The sequence below is a fragment of the Epinephelus fuscoguttatus genome, linkage group LG11 (assembly GCF_011397635.1).
Source record: "Epinephelus fuscoguttatus linkage group LG11, E.fuscoguttatus.final_Chr_v1".
Lineage (NCBI taxonomy): Eukaryota > Metazoa > Chordata > Actinopteri > Perciformes > Serranidae > Epinephelus > Epinephelus fuscoguttatus.
In genome coordinates, this window is record NC_064762.1 from 20119726 (window position 1) to 20139307 (window position 19582).

The 19582-nt window shown below is 44.4% G+C and overlaps 1 protein-coding gene across 1 annotated transcript; it reads right to left on the bottom strand.

The window, feature by feature from the left end:
* Positions 1-1611: 1611 nt before the first annotated feature.
* Positions 1612-11509, bottom strand: prdm1c (PR domain containing 1c, with ZNF domain). The gene is made up of 7 exons (XM_049590586.1): positions 11288-11509; positions 9570-9827; positions 8046-8165; positions 6487-6739; positions 3418-4433; positions 3190-3318; positions 1612-2495 (listed from the first exon to the last, which is right to left on the bottom strand). The coding sequence occupies exons 1-7, from the start codon at positions 11312-11314 to the stop codon at positions 1938-1940; spliced, it is 2361 nt and encodes a 786-aa protein (XP_049446543.1). The 5' UTR covers positions 11315-11509; the 3' UTR covers positions 1612-1937.
* Positions 11510-19582: the final 8073 nt, after the last annotated feature.

Here is a 19582-nt window from a genome sequence, read left to right on the forward strand (position 1 = left end):
TTTACTGCTTCCTGTCAGGTCATTCCTCTGCCATGTCTTTTCTTGCGAGGAGGCAAAAGAGCTCCAGAGCAGCTGGCTTGCTGTGACCTGATCAGAAGTCTGGCACTGGCAGTGAAGATCCATGTTCTCTAAGTTATAATTTCTCTCATCACTGGATGGCTGAATCTGAATATTACACCACCTGACACCCTTTTTTTAAGTTGCAGTGTTATTTCATTTATTTCATTTATTTTCATAAATGAAATAAATGAAAGCAACAACAAAAAGGGCAATTATAGTGTGAGGATCACAGAACGCTACTACACTAAATGTCACAGAGCACATCAAGTCTTCTGTTACAGTGTGTTATATTTTTATGTGTCTGTGCAGCATTCATAAAGTAGTCTCAGACGAGGATGCTCAACTTGCCTTGCCCGGCAGCCACTTTTGCAAAATGGCAGGAGGCCAGGGGCCAGTTAATAAACAAACATTAATATTTAATACATATATAATTAGCCTGGATCGTCGATGGATTACTGAAAGGGCCGACTGGGCACAGGTCCAGCGGCCCAAAGTGCTGGGGGCTCCCTGGCCTTCACCTGCCAAATGTCAACCAAAGAGACATGTTCCGAATAGGAAGAGACTCAGAAGTACTGCAAGGACACAAAACGAGCACAATGAGCCTCACAACTACTACAAAAAGGGGCAAAACAACCACAAAGAGACCCAAATTTACCATAAAGAGGTGAGTACCAACTATAGAGAGATGCAAAACAGCAAAAAAAAAAAAAAAAGGCTAAACAGCGATGAAGTTTGTGTGTCTTGTTCCCATGAAGGAGAGGTGGTGGGGCCGTCTGCATATCTGTGCCCAGGGGCCCGTTGTCTCATAGTTTGCCCATGTCAGGAGGTCTTATAGATCCTCCACTGGTAAGAAATATTCTGTCATTTCTTTGATAAACACGCTTTATTTTGATGCTCTTTATGCACCCTGACACCTTATTTACATGTAAAAGATAATGCTTATTTTCATTGTGACATAGAAAATGGGCTGAGGGCCTCCCACCATCCTGCTGCAGGCAGCATTTTGCCGAACTGTGGGTGTAGTGTCACTCCTCTAAGATAGAACCTCCGGTTGGTAAATGTCAGATTAATTCTTCTACAGTTAGACGTTAAAGGTCTTCTCACAAATAATCAAACATCGGTGGAATATATCTGAATAAACTGTTGAGTCATCTGTTGTGGCTCTATGTCTATCAGCAGATTAATACTGAAACTATAATATGAAAGTACATACAGCAAGCAAAATTAGCAGCAGCATCTTATTGATAGTGAAGATAATTCTGTCGTGTGTTTTGTGTTTTTTTTCCAGGTTGAAGGGGTTGGCACTTACTGGTGGTGAGTGTCCCAAGACTCATAACAGGATGTTTGTCTACGTCACCGTATCAGCGCACTACACACTCAAAGGCAAGTATATATGCCACATGCAAACAAGTGAGGTTTCGTCTGTGGTACTCACTTCATCATTTAGCTCACTTACACTGTGTAGTCATGCCTGTACAGTAAATGTCACTTTAAATAGGAGACTTAAATATGTGCGCACATATATAAACAGAAACAGTTTCACACAGCAAAAACTGCAAACTTTGTTTATGCAAAATCACATTTAGTTGTTCCATGAAGATGTTCCAGGGATACAAGAGCAGAAAATGTAACAAATCTCTGTTTTATACATTTAAGATTAATGTTAGCAACAGAATAAATTAACAAAGAAGTATACATTAAATCAAAGGAGTCACTGGTCCCAGGCCATGCTGGTAAAGTCTTGATTCTTCACACGCTACAGCCTGTGTAGAGTAGGCAATCCATGATTGAGATAAGGCTTTACTTCAAATAGAGTAGTAACAGACAGCTGCTGAGCTGACCTGTAAGGATTATATGGCTGGATTAGCAAGGCAGTCTTAGGGCTCTGATATGCAGCCTGACTCCAGCTTGATGCTGGTTGAATGCCGAGGTAGAGGGCTGCCATGATGCAGCTTAACAGCAGAGCACTCCTTTGCTGAGTTGTAGATGCTCAGCTCAGTCTCCCCTTTTTTGCCATCGTGGTGGCCAGAGGTATGAGTCTCCATCTTCTTTATCAGGTCAACCACATTCCCCTTGTCCATCTCGGCCTCAGCGGCCATGGCCTCGAGCTGCTCCGCTGCCTCGCTCATGTCAAACCTCTCAATCTCTGTGTTAACTCGGTGTAGCTCCTCCGGCGAGTGTCTGTGGGAGGCCGAGGGGGAGAGGGGGCAGAAGCCTTGGAGGTGCACCTGGAGGCTGCAGTAATGGAGATAGGCACAGGGGCAGCAGGGACACCTGTGAGGTCGCTCTCCAGTGTGGAGCCGTTTGTGGAGCTTGAGGTGGACGAATTGAGTGAAGCGGGCTGGACAGAGCTTGCACTGGTAAGGCCTCTCGCCCGAGTGTAGCCGCTGGTGGGTCTTTAGGTTACTAGTGCTACTGAATCGCTTATGGCACACCTGTGTCCAAAAAAAGAGCCAAAGAGAATATGTTTTAGGATCTGTTCAACACAGTTACTGCCTTTAGTTTTGATACTATGATGTAATGAAGATATTTGAGGATGATTTATGGACATTTAAAGCAATAGTTATTCATGTGACATTGTTTGATCTATATGGGGGATTATGTTTGGGACTAGTTCTTGGCCAGGAGCAGAGACTTTTGAGAGGTCTTTTGGTTTTGGAGAGGAAGAGACTTCTGCAGATGATTTGTCTCCTGGTAAAAATCTGGATTTTAATTTATCAGAGAACTAAAGGTGAGTACACATTAACAGGTGCTGTGCTAGTGGCCTGTCTCCTGTGAGATGAAGAGACCTCTGTGGATAGTTTGGCTCCCAGTAAAAACCTCCTGAGGAGCTAACACTAAGGAATCCTAACTAGGAGTTCACGCTTGGCACACGGGAGAAGTTTCAGATGGTTGCAATCTGCTGTCCTCACCACTAGATGCCACTAAATCCTACACACTGTTCCTTTTAGTTTTTGTACGGATTGAACAAACAAGATATAACTTGTTGGTTGGCAGGTTTTGTTACCTTAGGGTGGAGCCAGACCAGCTGTTTAGCCCTTTTCCAGTCTAAGGCTAAGCTAACTGAGTGTTACCTCAAAGCGCATATTTACTGTAAAGCCGTGAGAGTGGTATAAATCATCGCCATACCTTGCATTCATGAGGCTTCTCCCCAGTGTGAACCAGGTAGTGTTTCTGCAGGTGAGCCAGCTGAGTGAAGTTCTTATTGCAGGTCTGACACCTGAAGGGACGCTCTCCACTGTGGACTCGCAGGTGGACCTGTGGATGGCATGTCAGAGATGAGCGTTTACATTTATTTATTCTGTCAAACTCATGAAACCACAGTGTTTTGCAAGTCAGATTACAGCAGGAACTAACCTTTAGGTTGGACAGCTGCCCAAAGACCTTTCCACAGATGTTGCACTCATACCGGATCTTTCCATTCTGCCTGGTGAGGGGGTAAGACAGGGTCTTGTAGCCAATAATCTGTCCACCTCGCTTGGTCTTCCTGAGGTCCACTGCATTCTCAGTGTCACTCAGAGTGGCAGAGGTGGGTTTGGAGGGGAGGCAGTCTGAAAAAGCAGCCATGCCCACAGGTGGTGAGCATCCTCCAGGTGCAAGAGAGGGCAGTGCTCTGCTGAGTGAGGTGACCATGGATGAAGCGCCGGATGTGGCAGGTGGAGTGAGGTCTGTGTGGACATTGCTGGGAGGAGAGTGTTTGAAATCTCTGAGGTCATCTGAGGGGATCTTGAGGTAGTTTTTCCTTTTAGATATGAGGTCCTTGTTGTCTCTGTGCTCAGGTGAAAGAATGAGGTCTTGTTTGGCGTTGGATAGTGCAAGTGTCAAGTCTTTGTGTCCGCTGGCTAGAGGGTGAAGGAAGTGCGCGTAGCCGTCAAAAGGCAGTAAGTGAGATGTTAAGTGAGGTTTCAGTCGATCACTGTAGAACGGGTATGAATGAGGTAGGATGCTGTTAAGGCCGAGTGAGTAGTGAGGCAGTAGATAGGGCGCGTGCCTCAGAGCAGGATGAACTCGATCCAGCACAGAGGGCTCTTGGTAAGGTTTGGCTATAACAGGGCTTTGACTGTGCTGCAAGGGGAAGTGCAAACTGGAGGGGAGGGGGACGCTTAGAGCTGGCCTTTTTGCAGCTGGAGGGCTACATGATGGCAGAGGTGGTAGAGTTGCATATCTGTGGCTGTGGATAGATTCTGGGTGGGGTTGGATTGGGTAGACAACACGGGGACACAGGGGAAAAACTGTTGGGAGGTTGGTCTGAGACAAGGGACCATCCAGACGTCTGGCGCAGGCAGTGTGGGATTTGGTGGGCTCATCTCGGAGGATTTCAGAGACGCTGTGTCCTCGTTTTGCTGTTGTCTTCTCCTGAGCTTGACTGTGCTCTGTGGGACAAATACATGACATCAGCAACAGGTGAAGTCATTTTTAGATATTCAGTAACAGCATCAGCATTTGGTTGAGTGACACATACACCCATGACATTAATGTGATCATGCACACGAGTTGTTGAAATCACTGTTTATTTTTACTTTGAGAGGTATGTGCTCTAGTCCAAAGCTTAATAGTGCGTGTGTCTTTCAGGGCTGTAGCTGCTAAATATTTTTAAATAAAAATATTACACTTTTTTCAATCGGGGCCCTTGGCCTGTTTCTGGTAGGCCAGTTCAGTAACCCATCCATGCTCGAACAGATTAATCGATTATCATATTGGCTGACAATTAATTTAGTAGTTGACATCTACTATTAATCATTGCCTCTCTAGTGTTTTTGTAAGGTGTATGCCTGTCTGCGCGCCGTCTCCCAGACTTGCTCTGGCTCTCTATGAAAGTGGACACCACGTGAGAAACAATAGGTGTCTGATCAGGACACAGATAGCATGCAGTAAGTGGGTACAGTATGTTATTTGCATTAGAGTGCTGTCCAGTATTTTCCACCACAACCACGGCAGGATACACAGGATGAGGAACTGTTTTTTATTTGAAAGTGACCGATGAATCACAGATTTTGCCCGGACACAAATGATCCAAAATGCTTGATGGAGCGGAAAGTTTACAAGTCACAACACAGCTGACCTCTGAACAATATTTATTTTCCACTCAACTCTACACACAGGTCAACCTCATGAAATCTGGGTCTAAATCTGTGTTTTATCTGAGCAAATCCTTCCACTTTGTACCCAGGAAGTCATGTGAAGAAACTCTGCTTTACTGACTTGTTCCAGAATAGACAAAGGACACGAGCTGACAAACAGAGGAAGACAAAATATAGAAGTATGCATGCACATTTTACCTACTCCTGGACACAGTCAACATCAACCCACGCAAACACAGAGCAGCCCTTATCTACTGTGTGCTCCCCCGTGTTACCCTTCCCCCTCTCCTGAGAGGCCGGCTCTCAGCAAACAAACAGCCGAAAATCAGTGAGATATCAATCTGTCAGCGGGTCGCCTTGTCAGGAAGTTCAAGTAGTCACTGGAGCGGTTCCTACCTCTCTTCCTCCTTAAGAGCCAAATAAATAAGGGGAGTCGTGCCAGAATGCTGTCAGCACCTCAGGCAGCCTCTTGTGTGTGAGTGTGCGTGTAAATGAGTATTTTGGTGTGTGCATGCGGTCTCTCCACTAGCATGTGCGCTTTTTGTGTTTGTGAATGAAAGCCGAATGCTTTGTGTGTGTCACAGAGCTGCCAGCTGTGTTTCTACGTGGAGTTAAAAAAGGGAAACTGAAACATTGCCTAAAGTCTTGAAATTGGTCTCATCTTACACAGGTACTGTGGCTATACCTGAAGACAGACCCTCTCTGCTTTCAGGACTCTACTCTCCTCCTTTGTGTCCTGCTCTAACAAAAGGGCCATGGGTGTGACTGAGTAACTTCTTAAACATGCACACAAAGAGCGTGTCAGTCGGCCTGGCGCTTTGATTGGGAGCCTTACTACACAATAACAGATGTGTCTCAAAGCGTGGGCACAGGAATGGTTCCTGGTAACTCAAAAGGACATACCTCCAATTCTTGGCAGCTCATATCGTAACAATCTAGAACGATAGATAGCACCACAGGTAACGTGGAAAAACATGTATTTTTGATTTTGAGATCAACTGTACCTTTAAGGAGAAGAGGATATACTTTATTCTTTAATCCCAGAGGGGATAGATAGGCCTGAAATACACACACATGCACAAACAGGACCTATACATGCATTAAATGGAGAGATGTCAGAGCAAGGGGGCTGCCTTGGACAGGAACTCCGAGCAGTTGGGCGTTCGGTGCCTTGCTTTACTTAGGAGGTGAACTGGCACCTCTCCAGCTACCAGTCCACGCTCCATACTTGGTCTGTACTACCCTCCAGTTCCCAAGTCCCTATGGACTGAGCTCCTGCTGCCCCCAAGGTGTCCAGAAACAAAGCACCATCCTAAATGAATCCTGCTTCTACTCACACACTTACCATTACTGTCGATTGCCAGTTGGCCCAGTGGAGGGTAATTACAGCGCTGGGCTAATTCGGGGCAGTACCACACCAGGAGCTCCTGCCCCGGCTGAAGAGGTTTGATGGTGTAGAAGTAGATATCCAAACCACTCTGGCATGCCACCAGGTTCTGCTCATCCACACTGCAAGCTGGGTTGACGTAACGCATCCAGTTGCTGCACTCCTCGTTCAAACCATCCAGGATGTGGTGCAAACACCCCTCCGAGAAGACCTACAGTTTGAGAGATGACGAGACGGGCGATAATTCAGTTAATGATGATGCAGTCTGAATCTGAAACCATGATGTCACAGGTTTCCTGATGCCTTTATGGTAAATACTGTATGTTCTTTCAGCTGAGATAGGTGCTGCCCTTGTTTACGGCACACAAGTCACCCAGCATAAGACTGCATAAGAATTTCACGGTATGACTGGATTGTAGTATCGAGTGTACTACCTCGCCCACTAAGACTCTCACCTACCACCTTTGTGGTGAAGAAGTGCTGACCTTTTAAAATTCTGTTTGAATTCAGCTCATCTAAAGGAGCAGTGTGTGGGTTTTTTTTGGCTCACCTTTTTTCTACGATAACTTAAGATCCAGACATTCAGGAGGTCTTTACTAAGAGCTGAATTATCAGGTCATAATCTTTTTCTGATGCTCTTTGGCTCCTAGCATGGGGACTGCTAATGACGGTGGCTGATGCAAAATCACGAGCGGCCCTATCTAGAGCCAGCATTTGGTTTGTCCATTCTGGGCTGCTCTAGAAACATAGTGGTGCAATGTGGTGGCCTCGTGGACGAGGACCCCCCTGTGTAGATACAAACAGCTCATTCAAAGGTAGCCAAAACACAACTATTCTTACTGGACCTTTAAAGAGTTGTCTGTCCCTCTCTTTAGATCTGTTCTTCATACTATCTTCTCTTTGTAGCCATGCTGTCAGTTGAGTCATGGCAGTAATGTTAACACATTGTCTGTGTTATGGCTGCTGCAAGTTTCGGTCAGGGGTTGCATGATTTCAAGGCTGCTGACTCTAAACTGTCGAATTACACAGGCACTTGTGTGTGTAATGGAAGATGTCCCGATGCTGCTGATTTGTAACATAACAGCTCTCAGGCTCAAAACCACTTCCTTGCTTAGTCAGTGTGAGAGTTTATGAGTCTGGAGGAGCGCGGACATGTGTATGGTGTATTTACTGGCAGCGACACCGCTGCCGAGGGAAGCGGAGAGAGAGGAGAACTGCTGCGTCACTGAAACCAAACAGCTGTGTGTGTGACCTCAGGCAGCCATGCAGAGAACTGGCAGACACACATTCACAGTGTATGCACATTTAAAACCATTTGATGTAGCAGCATTTAAAGGTACCCTAGCACCGGCACACCGAGTCATACTTTCACAGGATGTCAAGCGTTGACCACAACTGCTAACTCGTGCCACACCACAGCCTCAGCAGCGTCTCCAGATGGAGATACAGGATGTGAACAGTTGTGTAAAAAAAACATATCAAGACGGATCTCACTTGCACACATTCAGCTCACTTACCCTCCAGAAGTACTTTCTGTCAGCGTCTTTCGGCAGCGTTTCATCGGTGTAGCTTTCCCCCACCAGAGGGCCAAAACGTGTCCCCATAGGAATCAGCTCCTTACTGGTCACCCCGAGCACCTGTTCAACAAGGAGGACATGAAACCATCAAACGACAGAGTGGCTCACAAATTGGAGGTCTGAGCGAGCAGCCGGATGCACTCAGAGCTGAGAAACGTAATTAGAGGGATGAGATTCTTGGGAATACAGTCCTTATCTCTGGCTCTCCACCCCGTGCTGGTTTCTTGGTGATTAAGAAAAAGGATCAGGTCAATTCACTGGAAAATCTCCCGCAAAAGGAAATAAGCAATTAGTTGTTATTGTTATATATTGGACGTCGTGACAGATCTTCCCCTGAGAAAATGAGAATTTTGCCAGGCTGTGACAGAACGTGTCCGTTCCTTCACACGCTGAATATTTCATAAGCTGATGGCACCACGTTATCTTTAGTTTCTCCACCATATTAAAATTTCACCACCACTCTTGTTCTGCTACCTCCAGGTGTGAAACTCACCCCTCCGTCTCAAGCCTCCAGGGTGTGGAAGGGAGGATAAGGTGTCATGGGCACACCCCTACCAGTCAACTGCACTTTGAGCTCCGTGTCCAAATCCCCTAAAGCAATGGTAATGTAGTCTCTCTTTCATCTCGGAGCAATACCGATGTGGTGCATGTAGCTGGGATCAACCACTACATGCTTCACCATGGAGTTTTATCCAGCTAGTTTTATCCCCTTTGTCAGACGGCTCCATTTGAGTTGTCCCTGTGTCACAGATTACTGTAACGTAACCTGCTCTTTGGTGTCATCCAGACTCCAGACAGACCTTATTAGAAGGTCAAAGCGGTGGTACAGGTATTTTGCTGCAGACAGTGAGGCTACTTCCTCTCATCTCACCTGACAACCATCTTTCATCTACAGGGGCTCAACCCTAATCTTGCATAAGGAAACCTAATGTATCCTTTTCATTGATAGCCCACTGGGTTAATCTTTTATCTGCAATTTCCTAGTCCATCCAGCTGAACATAAATTATCCTCTTCTTTAAGTCACTGGAACTGCTAAACACTTAATCCAGATGATGTTTATGGTCTTATACTCAAGGTGCTGGTGCTATACTTTACAGTGCAATTGTGTGCTGGGACAAAGGGTTGGGAATCTGAGGTAGCTGCTAATCACAGAGACCTCAGGCTGTGCGCCGAGGGGCTCGCCTTTCTCCGTCTTTGCCTCACCACATACACAGCAGAGAGGAAAGGCTGAAATTAGACAACAACATGTCAAGTACTTCCCGCCCCGAGGATGGATGAGTGGATGGAAGGATGTTGGAGTGACGCAAGGACTCGTCAGTTACACAAAACATAAACAACGGCAGTACATGCTTACATACCTCATAGATATATTGATTTGATTATTTTTCGGTGTCTTTTTCACGCTTTGGTTTTAAAAAATGGATGCTAACAACTCTTAAAGCTTAGACAAGTTGAATGTGTACCTCTGTGGAGTCATGGCAGCGTTTCAGGGCAAGGTTTCTGGGTAAGGATCTCTCAGCTCGTGTCTTGCCGCTGTTTTCGGACTCTTCCTCCAGAAGTTGGTCCTTCACGATGTAAGTGCACCTCTCCTCAAAGTTTGCCTCGCTCCATGATGTCATGTCTGCATCATGCGTCTCTGGCATCGCTGCTGCGAGGAGTCCTGTGTTTTGCGGTGAGCTTTCTGAGGTTAACATGGCTGTGGTGCACGGAGAGGAAGAGGCCTACAAAGAAGATAGAGACATGAGGTGTCTGAAAAAACAGATGATTCTGGCAATGGGAGTGACATCTAATTGTTGACCATTTTCCTTTGACCTTTTCCTTTTTATGTCACAACATAACAGGGAAAGCACAGACAATACAAACAAAAGCTGGAGTACCAAGGGAAGTCAAGTTTTGAATGGAGCTAAAATTAGATTCCAGAGTGCAAGGTGTGACACAGAGGAGGCAGAGAGCAAGTCGGGGATGTTAAGAGGAGGAGAAGTGGCGGAGAGAATCTAACTTTCCCATCAACAGGACACTACACTACTACTACCGGACAAACAAACTTCAAAGTGGAACCTTCGTGCGCGCTGCCTCATTGCCCCCACTGTCCCATACATCCTGTGACTCTCCACATCACAACCCCTGGGCTATAAGGGAGGTTCCTGTGCACGTCAGCCCCCGGAGCAGGACCACTTTCACAAGGAAATCAGCGCTCCCAGTGAATCGAGCAGACTTCCTCTGAACTGACTGAGACTTGGCTCTCAGCCAGGTCTAAAGTCTCTTTCTCTTTCTGTCTGTCTGTTCCTCACTGTCTATACCTTCCTTTTCAGGAAGATTGGTACCTCAACAAAAGTTCCCCAAACTAATGGGATGAAACGGTGAAATAGTGAAAGAGAGGAAGATAGAGGACTTGTGATTGAAAGACAATGCTCAGATGTGACTTCTTAGAACTTCCTTTTTTTAGGCTCATCAGTTTGCGTCTGAGATAGTGATAGATAAGGTCTGTGGTAGGCAATATTTGGTAAGCACTCACGTGACCTTTTAAAGTAAGACTTAAAGTCAAGTGAAGACTGAGGGGAAGCTTTTTAAACCTGTATGAACAAATATTTCATCAGCGTGCCTCAACAGAAAGACTGTCATTCCCCTTTTTGAAAGTTGTGTTCGTAAAAAATCGTCAAGACACACACAGTAATCTGACATCTGTATCTAAAAATGGAACATATGCTGCAATACCAAATTATGTCATCTTATTCTCAGGCAGAGATAAAAAGGGAATTCAGATGAAAGCGCAGTGAGATGAGATTTATGGACAACGTATCATGCTATTTTTTTCTCTGAAGTTTGGTCACCACAGCTGACGCGGAATGACTGTCACAAGCGTGACAGCTCACTCCGAAACCGTTGAACCCAGTGACACAGCATAAAATATATTGTGAAAATCATGGCATGAGTCAAAGGCACACAGCTGTGTGGTTCACAGGGCAACATGTAACAGGTTGACGCTAGAAAGCGCTTTTCACCTTACTTTGACATTAATGTTCTGCGGGACAGTGTTGCAATGCAAAAAAATAAAGGAAAGAATCAGTAAAAAAAAACAAAAAAAAACATCACTCCAGCTCATACTTATAAATAAATTAGAAAAATCACATCTGTTATACATCATAATTAATAAGATGATTTAAAAAGAATGCACACTTACTGTGAAGCCTTGAGAGGAGCCACACATAAGGCAGGCTGTCAGTGCCCTCCTTGAAAGCTTGAGTGTCTCTGAGCAACCAGTGGCTGTCCTCCGTCTCTTATCTTCTCTTTCTCTCGTATAGTTTCTCACCAAACCTCAGTATCCTGTCTACCTGTGCGTGAATGGCCGCGCAACTGAGCACTCGAGTGTGTGACTCTTCCTCTTGCTTCTTACACGGGAGGAGGGAAGGTGTGTGTTTGAGACAGAGAGAGAGAAATACACTCCCTTTTCCTCTCGTGCTCCCTCCCCCTCCTCCCCTTTGCCCCATGACTCCTCCTTGGAGAGTGTTTGTGTGTGTCACTCTCTTGCCCCGGGGCGTGAGGCTTTCTTTGAATTGGGGGGGTCACTGGCTGTCACACAGCTATGTCCGGATCAGACAAATACATCTTCATTTTCTGACAGACACTCTCCCACTCCATCTTTGGGTGAGGGGAAGGCATACCTGTGTTGTGTTTGGAAGTCAAGGACTAAACACAGAGGATATGAGGTCATTTTGATGCTTGTGTCATGTGAAGTTAGTTTTGGAAAGTTCTTTTAAAGATGTTAATACATATCAATTCACTTTAAGCTTTTAATTTGTCATAGGAGAGCTTGTTTGCATGCAGGAGTAAATGCAGCACAGCATATCGTCACATTCCTGAAATAACAACTCTTGATCATGACACTCACTCCTCCATCACAGTGCTTGAAAAAAGTCACATTTAAAGCAACAAATGTCTCCTCCTCCGTAATTCTTTTGTGTGTTCTGCAGCTTAATTAGATGGTCAATTTAAAATGACTAAAATACAGTTTGTAAAGTGACACTCGTTCAATATGAAGAAATTTAATATCCAACTCTTCATCACAGCAACAGCTGCAGACTGAAATATTTCCACTCTATGTATCAGTCTTGCCTCTTTGACTCACCAATACAGATTGCTGCTAATGTTGAGCTCCAGAGAGAAGTGAAACAAAATATTGTAAAACTAATTTTCAGAAGATGTAATCTGCAACAAAAATGAGGCATTCAGGTCTCCTTGAAATCAATAAATGACAATGACTTTGGGTTAAAATTGGATAGCTAATATCAGTTACTTTTGTCATTGATTAGTCTGCCGATTATTTTCTCACAATATCTTAGAGCAGTGGTTTTCAACTAGCGGTCCCCTGAGGAAGTTTCAGGGGGTCCCCAGAATAAAAAGGGAAATAGTTTATTTTCATTATTTAATTTACAGTAAAAGTGAGTCCAGTGTGAGCAGAGTCATAAGAGTGATTGTCCTGATCAAAGGTTTCACTTCCTCCACAGTTATCCCCTCAACTGTAGTTGACAACTACAGAATTCTGGTCTTGATCAAATCTAACAACAAAAATATTTTCAGATGGAAGTCCCTGAGGTAAAATCACCTATTGTATAACAACATAGGGGTCCTTGACAAAAAGGACCACTAGAGCACAAAGTAGTAAAATAAAGTAAGACCAAGAAAAGCAGCAAATTTTCACATATCACATTGACATAAACGATAAACCGAATATCATAATAGTTGCTGATTAAATTTATTTCCATTGACTTGTTGAAATTGCTAATAATAAAGGCCCAAACATACTTGGGCGGAACATATGCAGAGCGGACTCTGCGGAGGTTCGCCCGGTCTAAAAGTGGATGTCCGCAAGCCCCATGCGCTCAAAGCTCAGATTTTACGGCCGTGCGGATTCCGCTCCGCACACCAGTGTCACACAAAAGACTCCTTGGTATGTATTTTTCACATCGCAGGGATTTTTCACGGACATTTTTACAGGAAACTACAACGTGGAAGTGCACTCGACTATGGAAGCCCGAATGACTGCGGACATTCCTCACGGAGTCCACCCCGCTTACAGTACGCCCGAGTCTGTGAGCACCTTAAGAATATACTTTTGCTTAAACACCAAGCGACAACCCCCCTGGGGCTGAAAAAGCTGCAGTTCATCGAATGGCCACTTGAGGTTGGCTCTAGAAGCGAGTCAATCTCCATAGACCACCGTGTTAAAATTCCCAACTTTACAGCAGAAATGTAAACATGTTTACAGCCTGCTACAAAAACAGTTTTGGTCTTTAGCTCATTTCCTCCTTCATGCCAACTGTATGGGGGGTGCATTTTTATGTTACTCACTCCTTGGCATTTTATTAAGGCTTAATGTTAATGTACATAATTGAAGGCGTAGCCACTTTGAGTAACAGACTGTCAGATAGTGTCCTCAAGCTCTCAGTCAGATCCATAATGCCAGCCCCTCACCCAGGTGTACTCCTTTCTGGCTCCACAAAACCAAGATGGTGATGACCAAAATGCCGAACTCAAGGCTTCAAAACCAGAGTCCACAAACAAATGGGTGACGTCACAGTAGCTACATCCATTATTTTATACAGTCTATGTTAAACATTCAAGAGAAAGATAGGGGCACTATGAGAGTAGACACATTGTATTACTGCCAAGAAAAAAAGGAAACTAGTGATACTCAACCTTAGGCCCATGGGCTGAATCTGGCCCTTGGTAGGTTGTTTGTTGGCCCCCAACCATTTTTTAAGTCACAGTGAAAATAAATTGATTCATACCGGGAATTTTTTGTTTGTTTGTACTTTTTTAACAAAAGACTTGCCAGTTGGGACCCCCCCAAAAGAGGCCTGGGCTAATCGCGGAATGTCCTCAAGTCCCAGAAAAACTCCAATGTACACCTGACCTGTGTGAGGCTGCTGCATCTAGACCCTGGCCTCCTGTCATTTTGCAAAAGTGGCTAAGCTAAGCTAATTGAGTGTCTCTGATGTCGACTATCGGACATAGATAAAAGAACGTACATCTCCTGGTATTTTCTTCTCATTCTCTGCTCTTTTTTTGTCGTCCTTACAGAGGTGTTTGACTGATATAAGTCATGCTGCGGCTAAAGCTCCGCTAGCCGCCCCCAGCTAGCCCAGGTTTGTTATTCAGGTTAAAGGGGGAAGAAGCAGTGGATCTCTCGGGCAGCTGAGTGAAGTGGAGCCTGAGGAGAAAGCATCTGTTAGCCCCGGTTTCACTACAGGCAGATTCAGTCACTACAGGTGCGAGGAAATAAAACCTGAACAGCCAATTGGAGTGATCTCTCTCACCGACAAGCTCCGCCGCCGATTCAACATGCTCAATCGGCCGAAAAGCCACCGACGCTGAAGTGCCGACAGTGCGGGAAACACCACAAAAACTAGGCTCGATTGCCCGACTTTGGTCGGCTTGGTGTGTCAGGGCCTATAGAGACAGACAACCATTCACACTCACATTCACACCTTCAGGCAATTTAAAGTCACCAGTTAACCTGCATGTCTTTGGACTGTGGGAGGAAGCTGGAGTACCCAGACAAAACACCATCTTCAAAAAACATTCTACACCAAAATGCTCAGTTAGGGGTGTGTTTTCTGGTGCATGCAGGAACATTTTTTTTACTCTGTGTTTTCCCTTTCAGGAGACTTGTGTCCAGCTGTCCTTCTGTACTGCTCAGTGGGGATGAGAGCCAGAATGTGTTGATACTTGTGTCATGCTGTAAGTTTATCTGTAGCCCGCCTTTCACCCCGCTCCGCCCCCACCCCTTGTTCTTTTCTCCAAAAGCAACATTTAACTTGGCAGCCCGCCAGCCAGCTTAAGAATTGTCTGAATTTCCAGTCTTGTCATCCATGCGCTTGACACGCGACATACTGCGAACAACGGCACGCGCGTGTCTCTGTGAGCATACCTCCATTCATAGCCGTGAATTCACCATGCACACTGTTCTCATTCACTTTCTCTACTTCAGGGAAGTTCATATTGCATCGCCATGTGTCATGTGGACTCTGTTTGCTGAGACACTCCTTGGTTTCTTCGCTATGTCGTCCTTCCTTTCAAGCTTCCTGTCCCACTCATCACACCTGACCAAGCTGCTAATTACGGCTGCTGACAAGAGCCACCATGTAATTTAAAATCCAGTTCTCTCTCACTGTTTCGCTCTTTCTCTTTGCCTTCAGTCATCTCATTCATCACCTTCTATTCAGCTCTCCTCCACCTCCTCCTTTTCCTCTGTAATACCTCTCCATCTGAACCTGCTCCTTACTACATCTATTACTCATACGCGCTGCGTGAGTAAGTCACATAATGACAACTTGAATTTTTCTTATGAGTCGCAGAGAGGCCTCTGAGCCGAGATTGCACTCAGAACTTTGGTTTTGTGTGGGTGGATGCCTTTGAGCATGGGCACATAGTTATTAGTTGGTAGCTGGGTTGGACTACCAGATATTTCATGACATTCTTAGAATGACAGGATGACGAGAGTTACGGAGATATGGAAATGACTGACCAAGAAGAAGTGACACAATTGAATTTATTATGTAGCCCAAAAAAGGACAAGCTCACTGACTGACAATGGCAGAGATGGTGATAGATTAACTCACATTTTTAGGTTGCATTGTAAAAACTGACAGAAAAGAAGCAAGGCAACACCTAGAAAACAGCCACATGTGGAAATTGCAGTATCACATTAACTGTTACAGGCGTTAGCTCTCTGTCCGTGTTCAGCTTAACCACTGACTGAACTCAGAACTCACCAGAAACTCTGCCTTTTTTTGTTTTACCTTGATCTGTCTCCTTTTCCCTCTTATCGCTGCACGTTTATGACTCAGATTCATACTAATATATGGAGGAATATGTGGCTAATTTTCCGCTAAAGCAGACATGTCTTTGTCACTTCCCCGCATCTTGGGCAAATATGTGTCTAATTGCGTTCTTAACATTGATTTTGGTTTCAGTCTTTCCACTGATCAAAATTCTGACTTGTCCAGGTTTCAAGTTAACGAAACTAGATTTATTGTAATTATTATTTTCATAAAGATTATGTCCATTGCAACTAAGAATGACCCACACATCATCTCCAACAGGTTTCATTGGAACCAATCTCGTAACCCATCGACAACAATAAAGCCTCTGGCAGGCTTATCTGATGTAGTCAGTGGATACCCAAACCAAAACTTCCTCTTGAAGGTGCCAGTCATTTTGACTATTCTCGATAAGCAGATTTCATTTCATTAATTTATTTTAATCTATGAGAACAACACACATTAATCAGCATTTCTGTAAATGTGCTAGTGTTAGCCAGCTGGCTAATTTTCAGCTGCAGTCCTTTGGCAAGATGTTTTGAAACCAATAAAGGATAACATTCAAAGGATCACATTCACAGGACAAAGACAGCATAAAGACATATAGACAGCATTAACTACAGCAAACAGAAATATCTATGAATGCAGATAAACTTAAAAAGCTAATTAAAGCTAAACTGGCCTCAGATGGTAGCAGATGGGCTCCACGTCTACATTCCGGCCAGCGCGTCTACTTCTCCACATGGACTGTGTACCTGCCGTTTAAACGTGGTTGGTTAATACTCCTTTGACTAAAAACGTAGTACTAGGATTGGAAACTAAAACACTTCCGACACCAAAATCTCGTCCTGTCACCTGTAGATCCTGAAAACATATGTAGAGTCTGTTTATTAAGATTGGAACAGTGGAACTACTTTCTACCCTCGAAATAGTCCCTCAGAAAACTACAAACCACAGTGTGCCATTTGGATTAGCCAGGGTAGTGACGTCATTTTTCCAAAGGATATTTTTGGTATTAGAAACTTTCGAGTTTCAGCTTTTTGTCCAAGTTGACCAATAAGGTTTGAGTGGCAGGTAAACTGTGTGGAGAATAAAAGGAGGTGGAACGCATTGGCCGAAGTGAAGTCTTGCATCGGCTATTGTCTGACAACAATTAAGCTTTCTATTAATTTCTTTTTAATTTACCCTAATTCATGTACAGATATCTGATTAGGTGAAATGACTGGCACTTGGAAGAGGAAGTTTTGGGCCACATATCTGCTAGCTACACTGGAACCCCCAAAATACTGGCCATTGCCACCAGAGGCTTCTCATTGAAGCAAATGAGTTCTGAGATTGTCGTAAACAAAATTTCACACACCTCCATTATTCTGGGGTAAAGGAAATCTTATAGAGGGATATCTTAAGAACTGGGCAAATCAAACTAAAGCAATCTGTATGGCTGGACTTCCCAAGAAGAAAGTGAGAAGGTGTTTTTTTGTATGTCAGGTGTTGCTCAAACAACAACAAGACAACAAAAATTTACATTTTCCAGTTGGCAGAAGATACAGTTAGTCAACAGTAAACGTCAGTAAACTAGAATACAGAGAGCTGCTTGTGCACAGGCTATGGGTGCCTTTGGGGCCTCTGTAAATGGCGTCGCTATCTGAAGCCCTGTAATTTCCATGCTTGAGTCTGTACCTGCCTAGGGTCATTTCTCGCAGTGGGACTATAGGCGACCGCTCCTTGCCTGTCACCTCCCCCGAGGATGAGGACAATGATCTTTGGCAGAGATGGCTGAGGCTGAGCCCATTTTATAACCCATTACAGCTGAAATGTTTGACGCAGCCTCCACCTCTGCCTTTCTCAAAGTTTTATGGCCGACTCAAGGAGAAATATTTCGCATTCTATCACAACTATCTTGTTGTCAGAGCCCCGTACTCTCACCCATGTCACCCTCACTTTTATCCCTGCCATGCTGTGCTGTTACAAGCCTGTCTGCCCTGCCGTCAGCCTCCCCGTCCATTTCCTGTTACTTTAAGTGATTTCTTTTACCCTGCACTCTATTCAGCTTGTGGTGGAGAAATCACTCACACACAAATGCGCTTTTTTTTCCCAGTCTTTGACAGTTTGATTGAGGTCAGATGTGCTTTTATTAACCTGACAGGAGCAATATGAACTTAATGAATGCGATGCGAACAGAAAAACAGTGACGGAACTTGTCACTCTCCATCTTTTTATCCCTCCTGTTTTCCACTTTAGGTGTGAACGTGAATAAATGTCAGCACTGCATCGCAGCCACCACCCACCTAGTCTACCAATAGTCTCCCTTCAACTGGTGGATGATCCCCTGTTGACAGGCCAAGGGTTATTATCGTGGTTTCAGGGCTAAGAGGAATGCTACTGCGTTTCAGAACAGATGTCTTTTTAAATCCTGACAAAACCACCCACAGAGATGAGGAGAAAACGCCATCACTGTATTCAGCTGACCCACAGTGTAGACGTCTGTAACCTGTGAATGATAGATAATGTCCAACACTGATGACAAAACAGGGATGCATGCGTGCTTGCATGCACATACAACCTGTATGATACTAATCTAATGCCAGACATTAGATTAGTTACACTTTGGCTTTAATTTGAGACCTGCACCACTTCAAAATCAGACCAAAAGCAAACCTCTAGTATTATGACACTAGGATTTCTAACTTTGATACAATACCTTGAAAAATATTAATATTCGATACCATATATGATTCTCGGGGGGCTGGAGCCTATCCCAGCTGACATTGGGCGAGAGGCAGGGTACAGTCACCAGACTATCACAGCGCTGACACATAAAGACAGACAACAATTCACACTCACATTCACACCTACGCACAATTTAGAGTCACCAATTAACCTGCATGTCTTTGGACTGTGGGAGGAAGCCAGAGTACCCCGAAAACAACCTACCCTGACACAAGGAGAACATGCAAACTCTGCACAGAAGGGGCTCCCCCACCATCTTGCTGTGAGGCGACAATACTAACCACTGCACCACTGTGCCGCCCACCATATTTAATACCTCTGCATAGCAACAATGACTGCAGCTTTATAATATACAGTAAGGTATTTTTATGTGGTAGTGCATGTGTTGAAAAGCCTCTGAGATTGTCACATGTTCCAAAGGTGATAAAGTGCATGAAAAAAATCAAAAACTGTGCCGTAAAAATCTTTATGCAACCAGAGCGGATGAGATGAGTGACAAGAAGACAGCATTGTGAGTGAGTGAGAGGAGGTGGGGCCATGGGGGTACTGCAGCAGTGTGTGTGTCAACTCGCTGTTGGAGAAAAGAGAAAGCAAGACAGTAGTATTGATAGTATCAAAACTGTGGATAATGACTAATGAAACTATTTCAGATATTCAGAATCAATATGTATCGATACGTTTATATTTTAACAACACTATTACCCCCTTTGATTGCTGATTAATATTGGTAGAGTGTACTATCATCTTAAGGTGACAGAGATGAGTTGTGTGCACAGAATCTGAAAGCAGCAGGAAAGAAGTGTGCTTTGCATACAGCTCATGGTGTTGTCTGGGTGTCAGGTTGACGAGCCTGCAGTGTAATTGAAACACGTTCCAGTCTGGAACATTTGTCATTTGTCATTTCTGTCTCTTCACAAACTTCA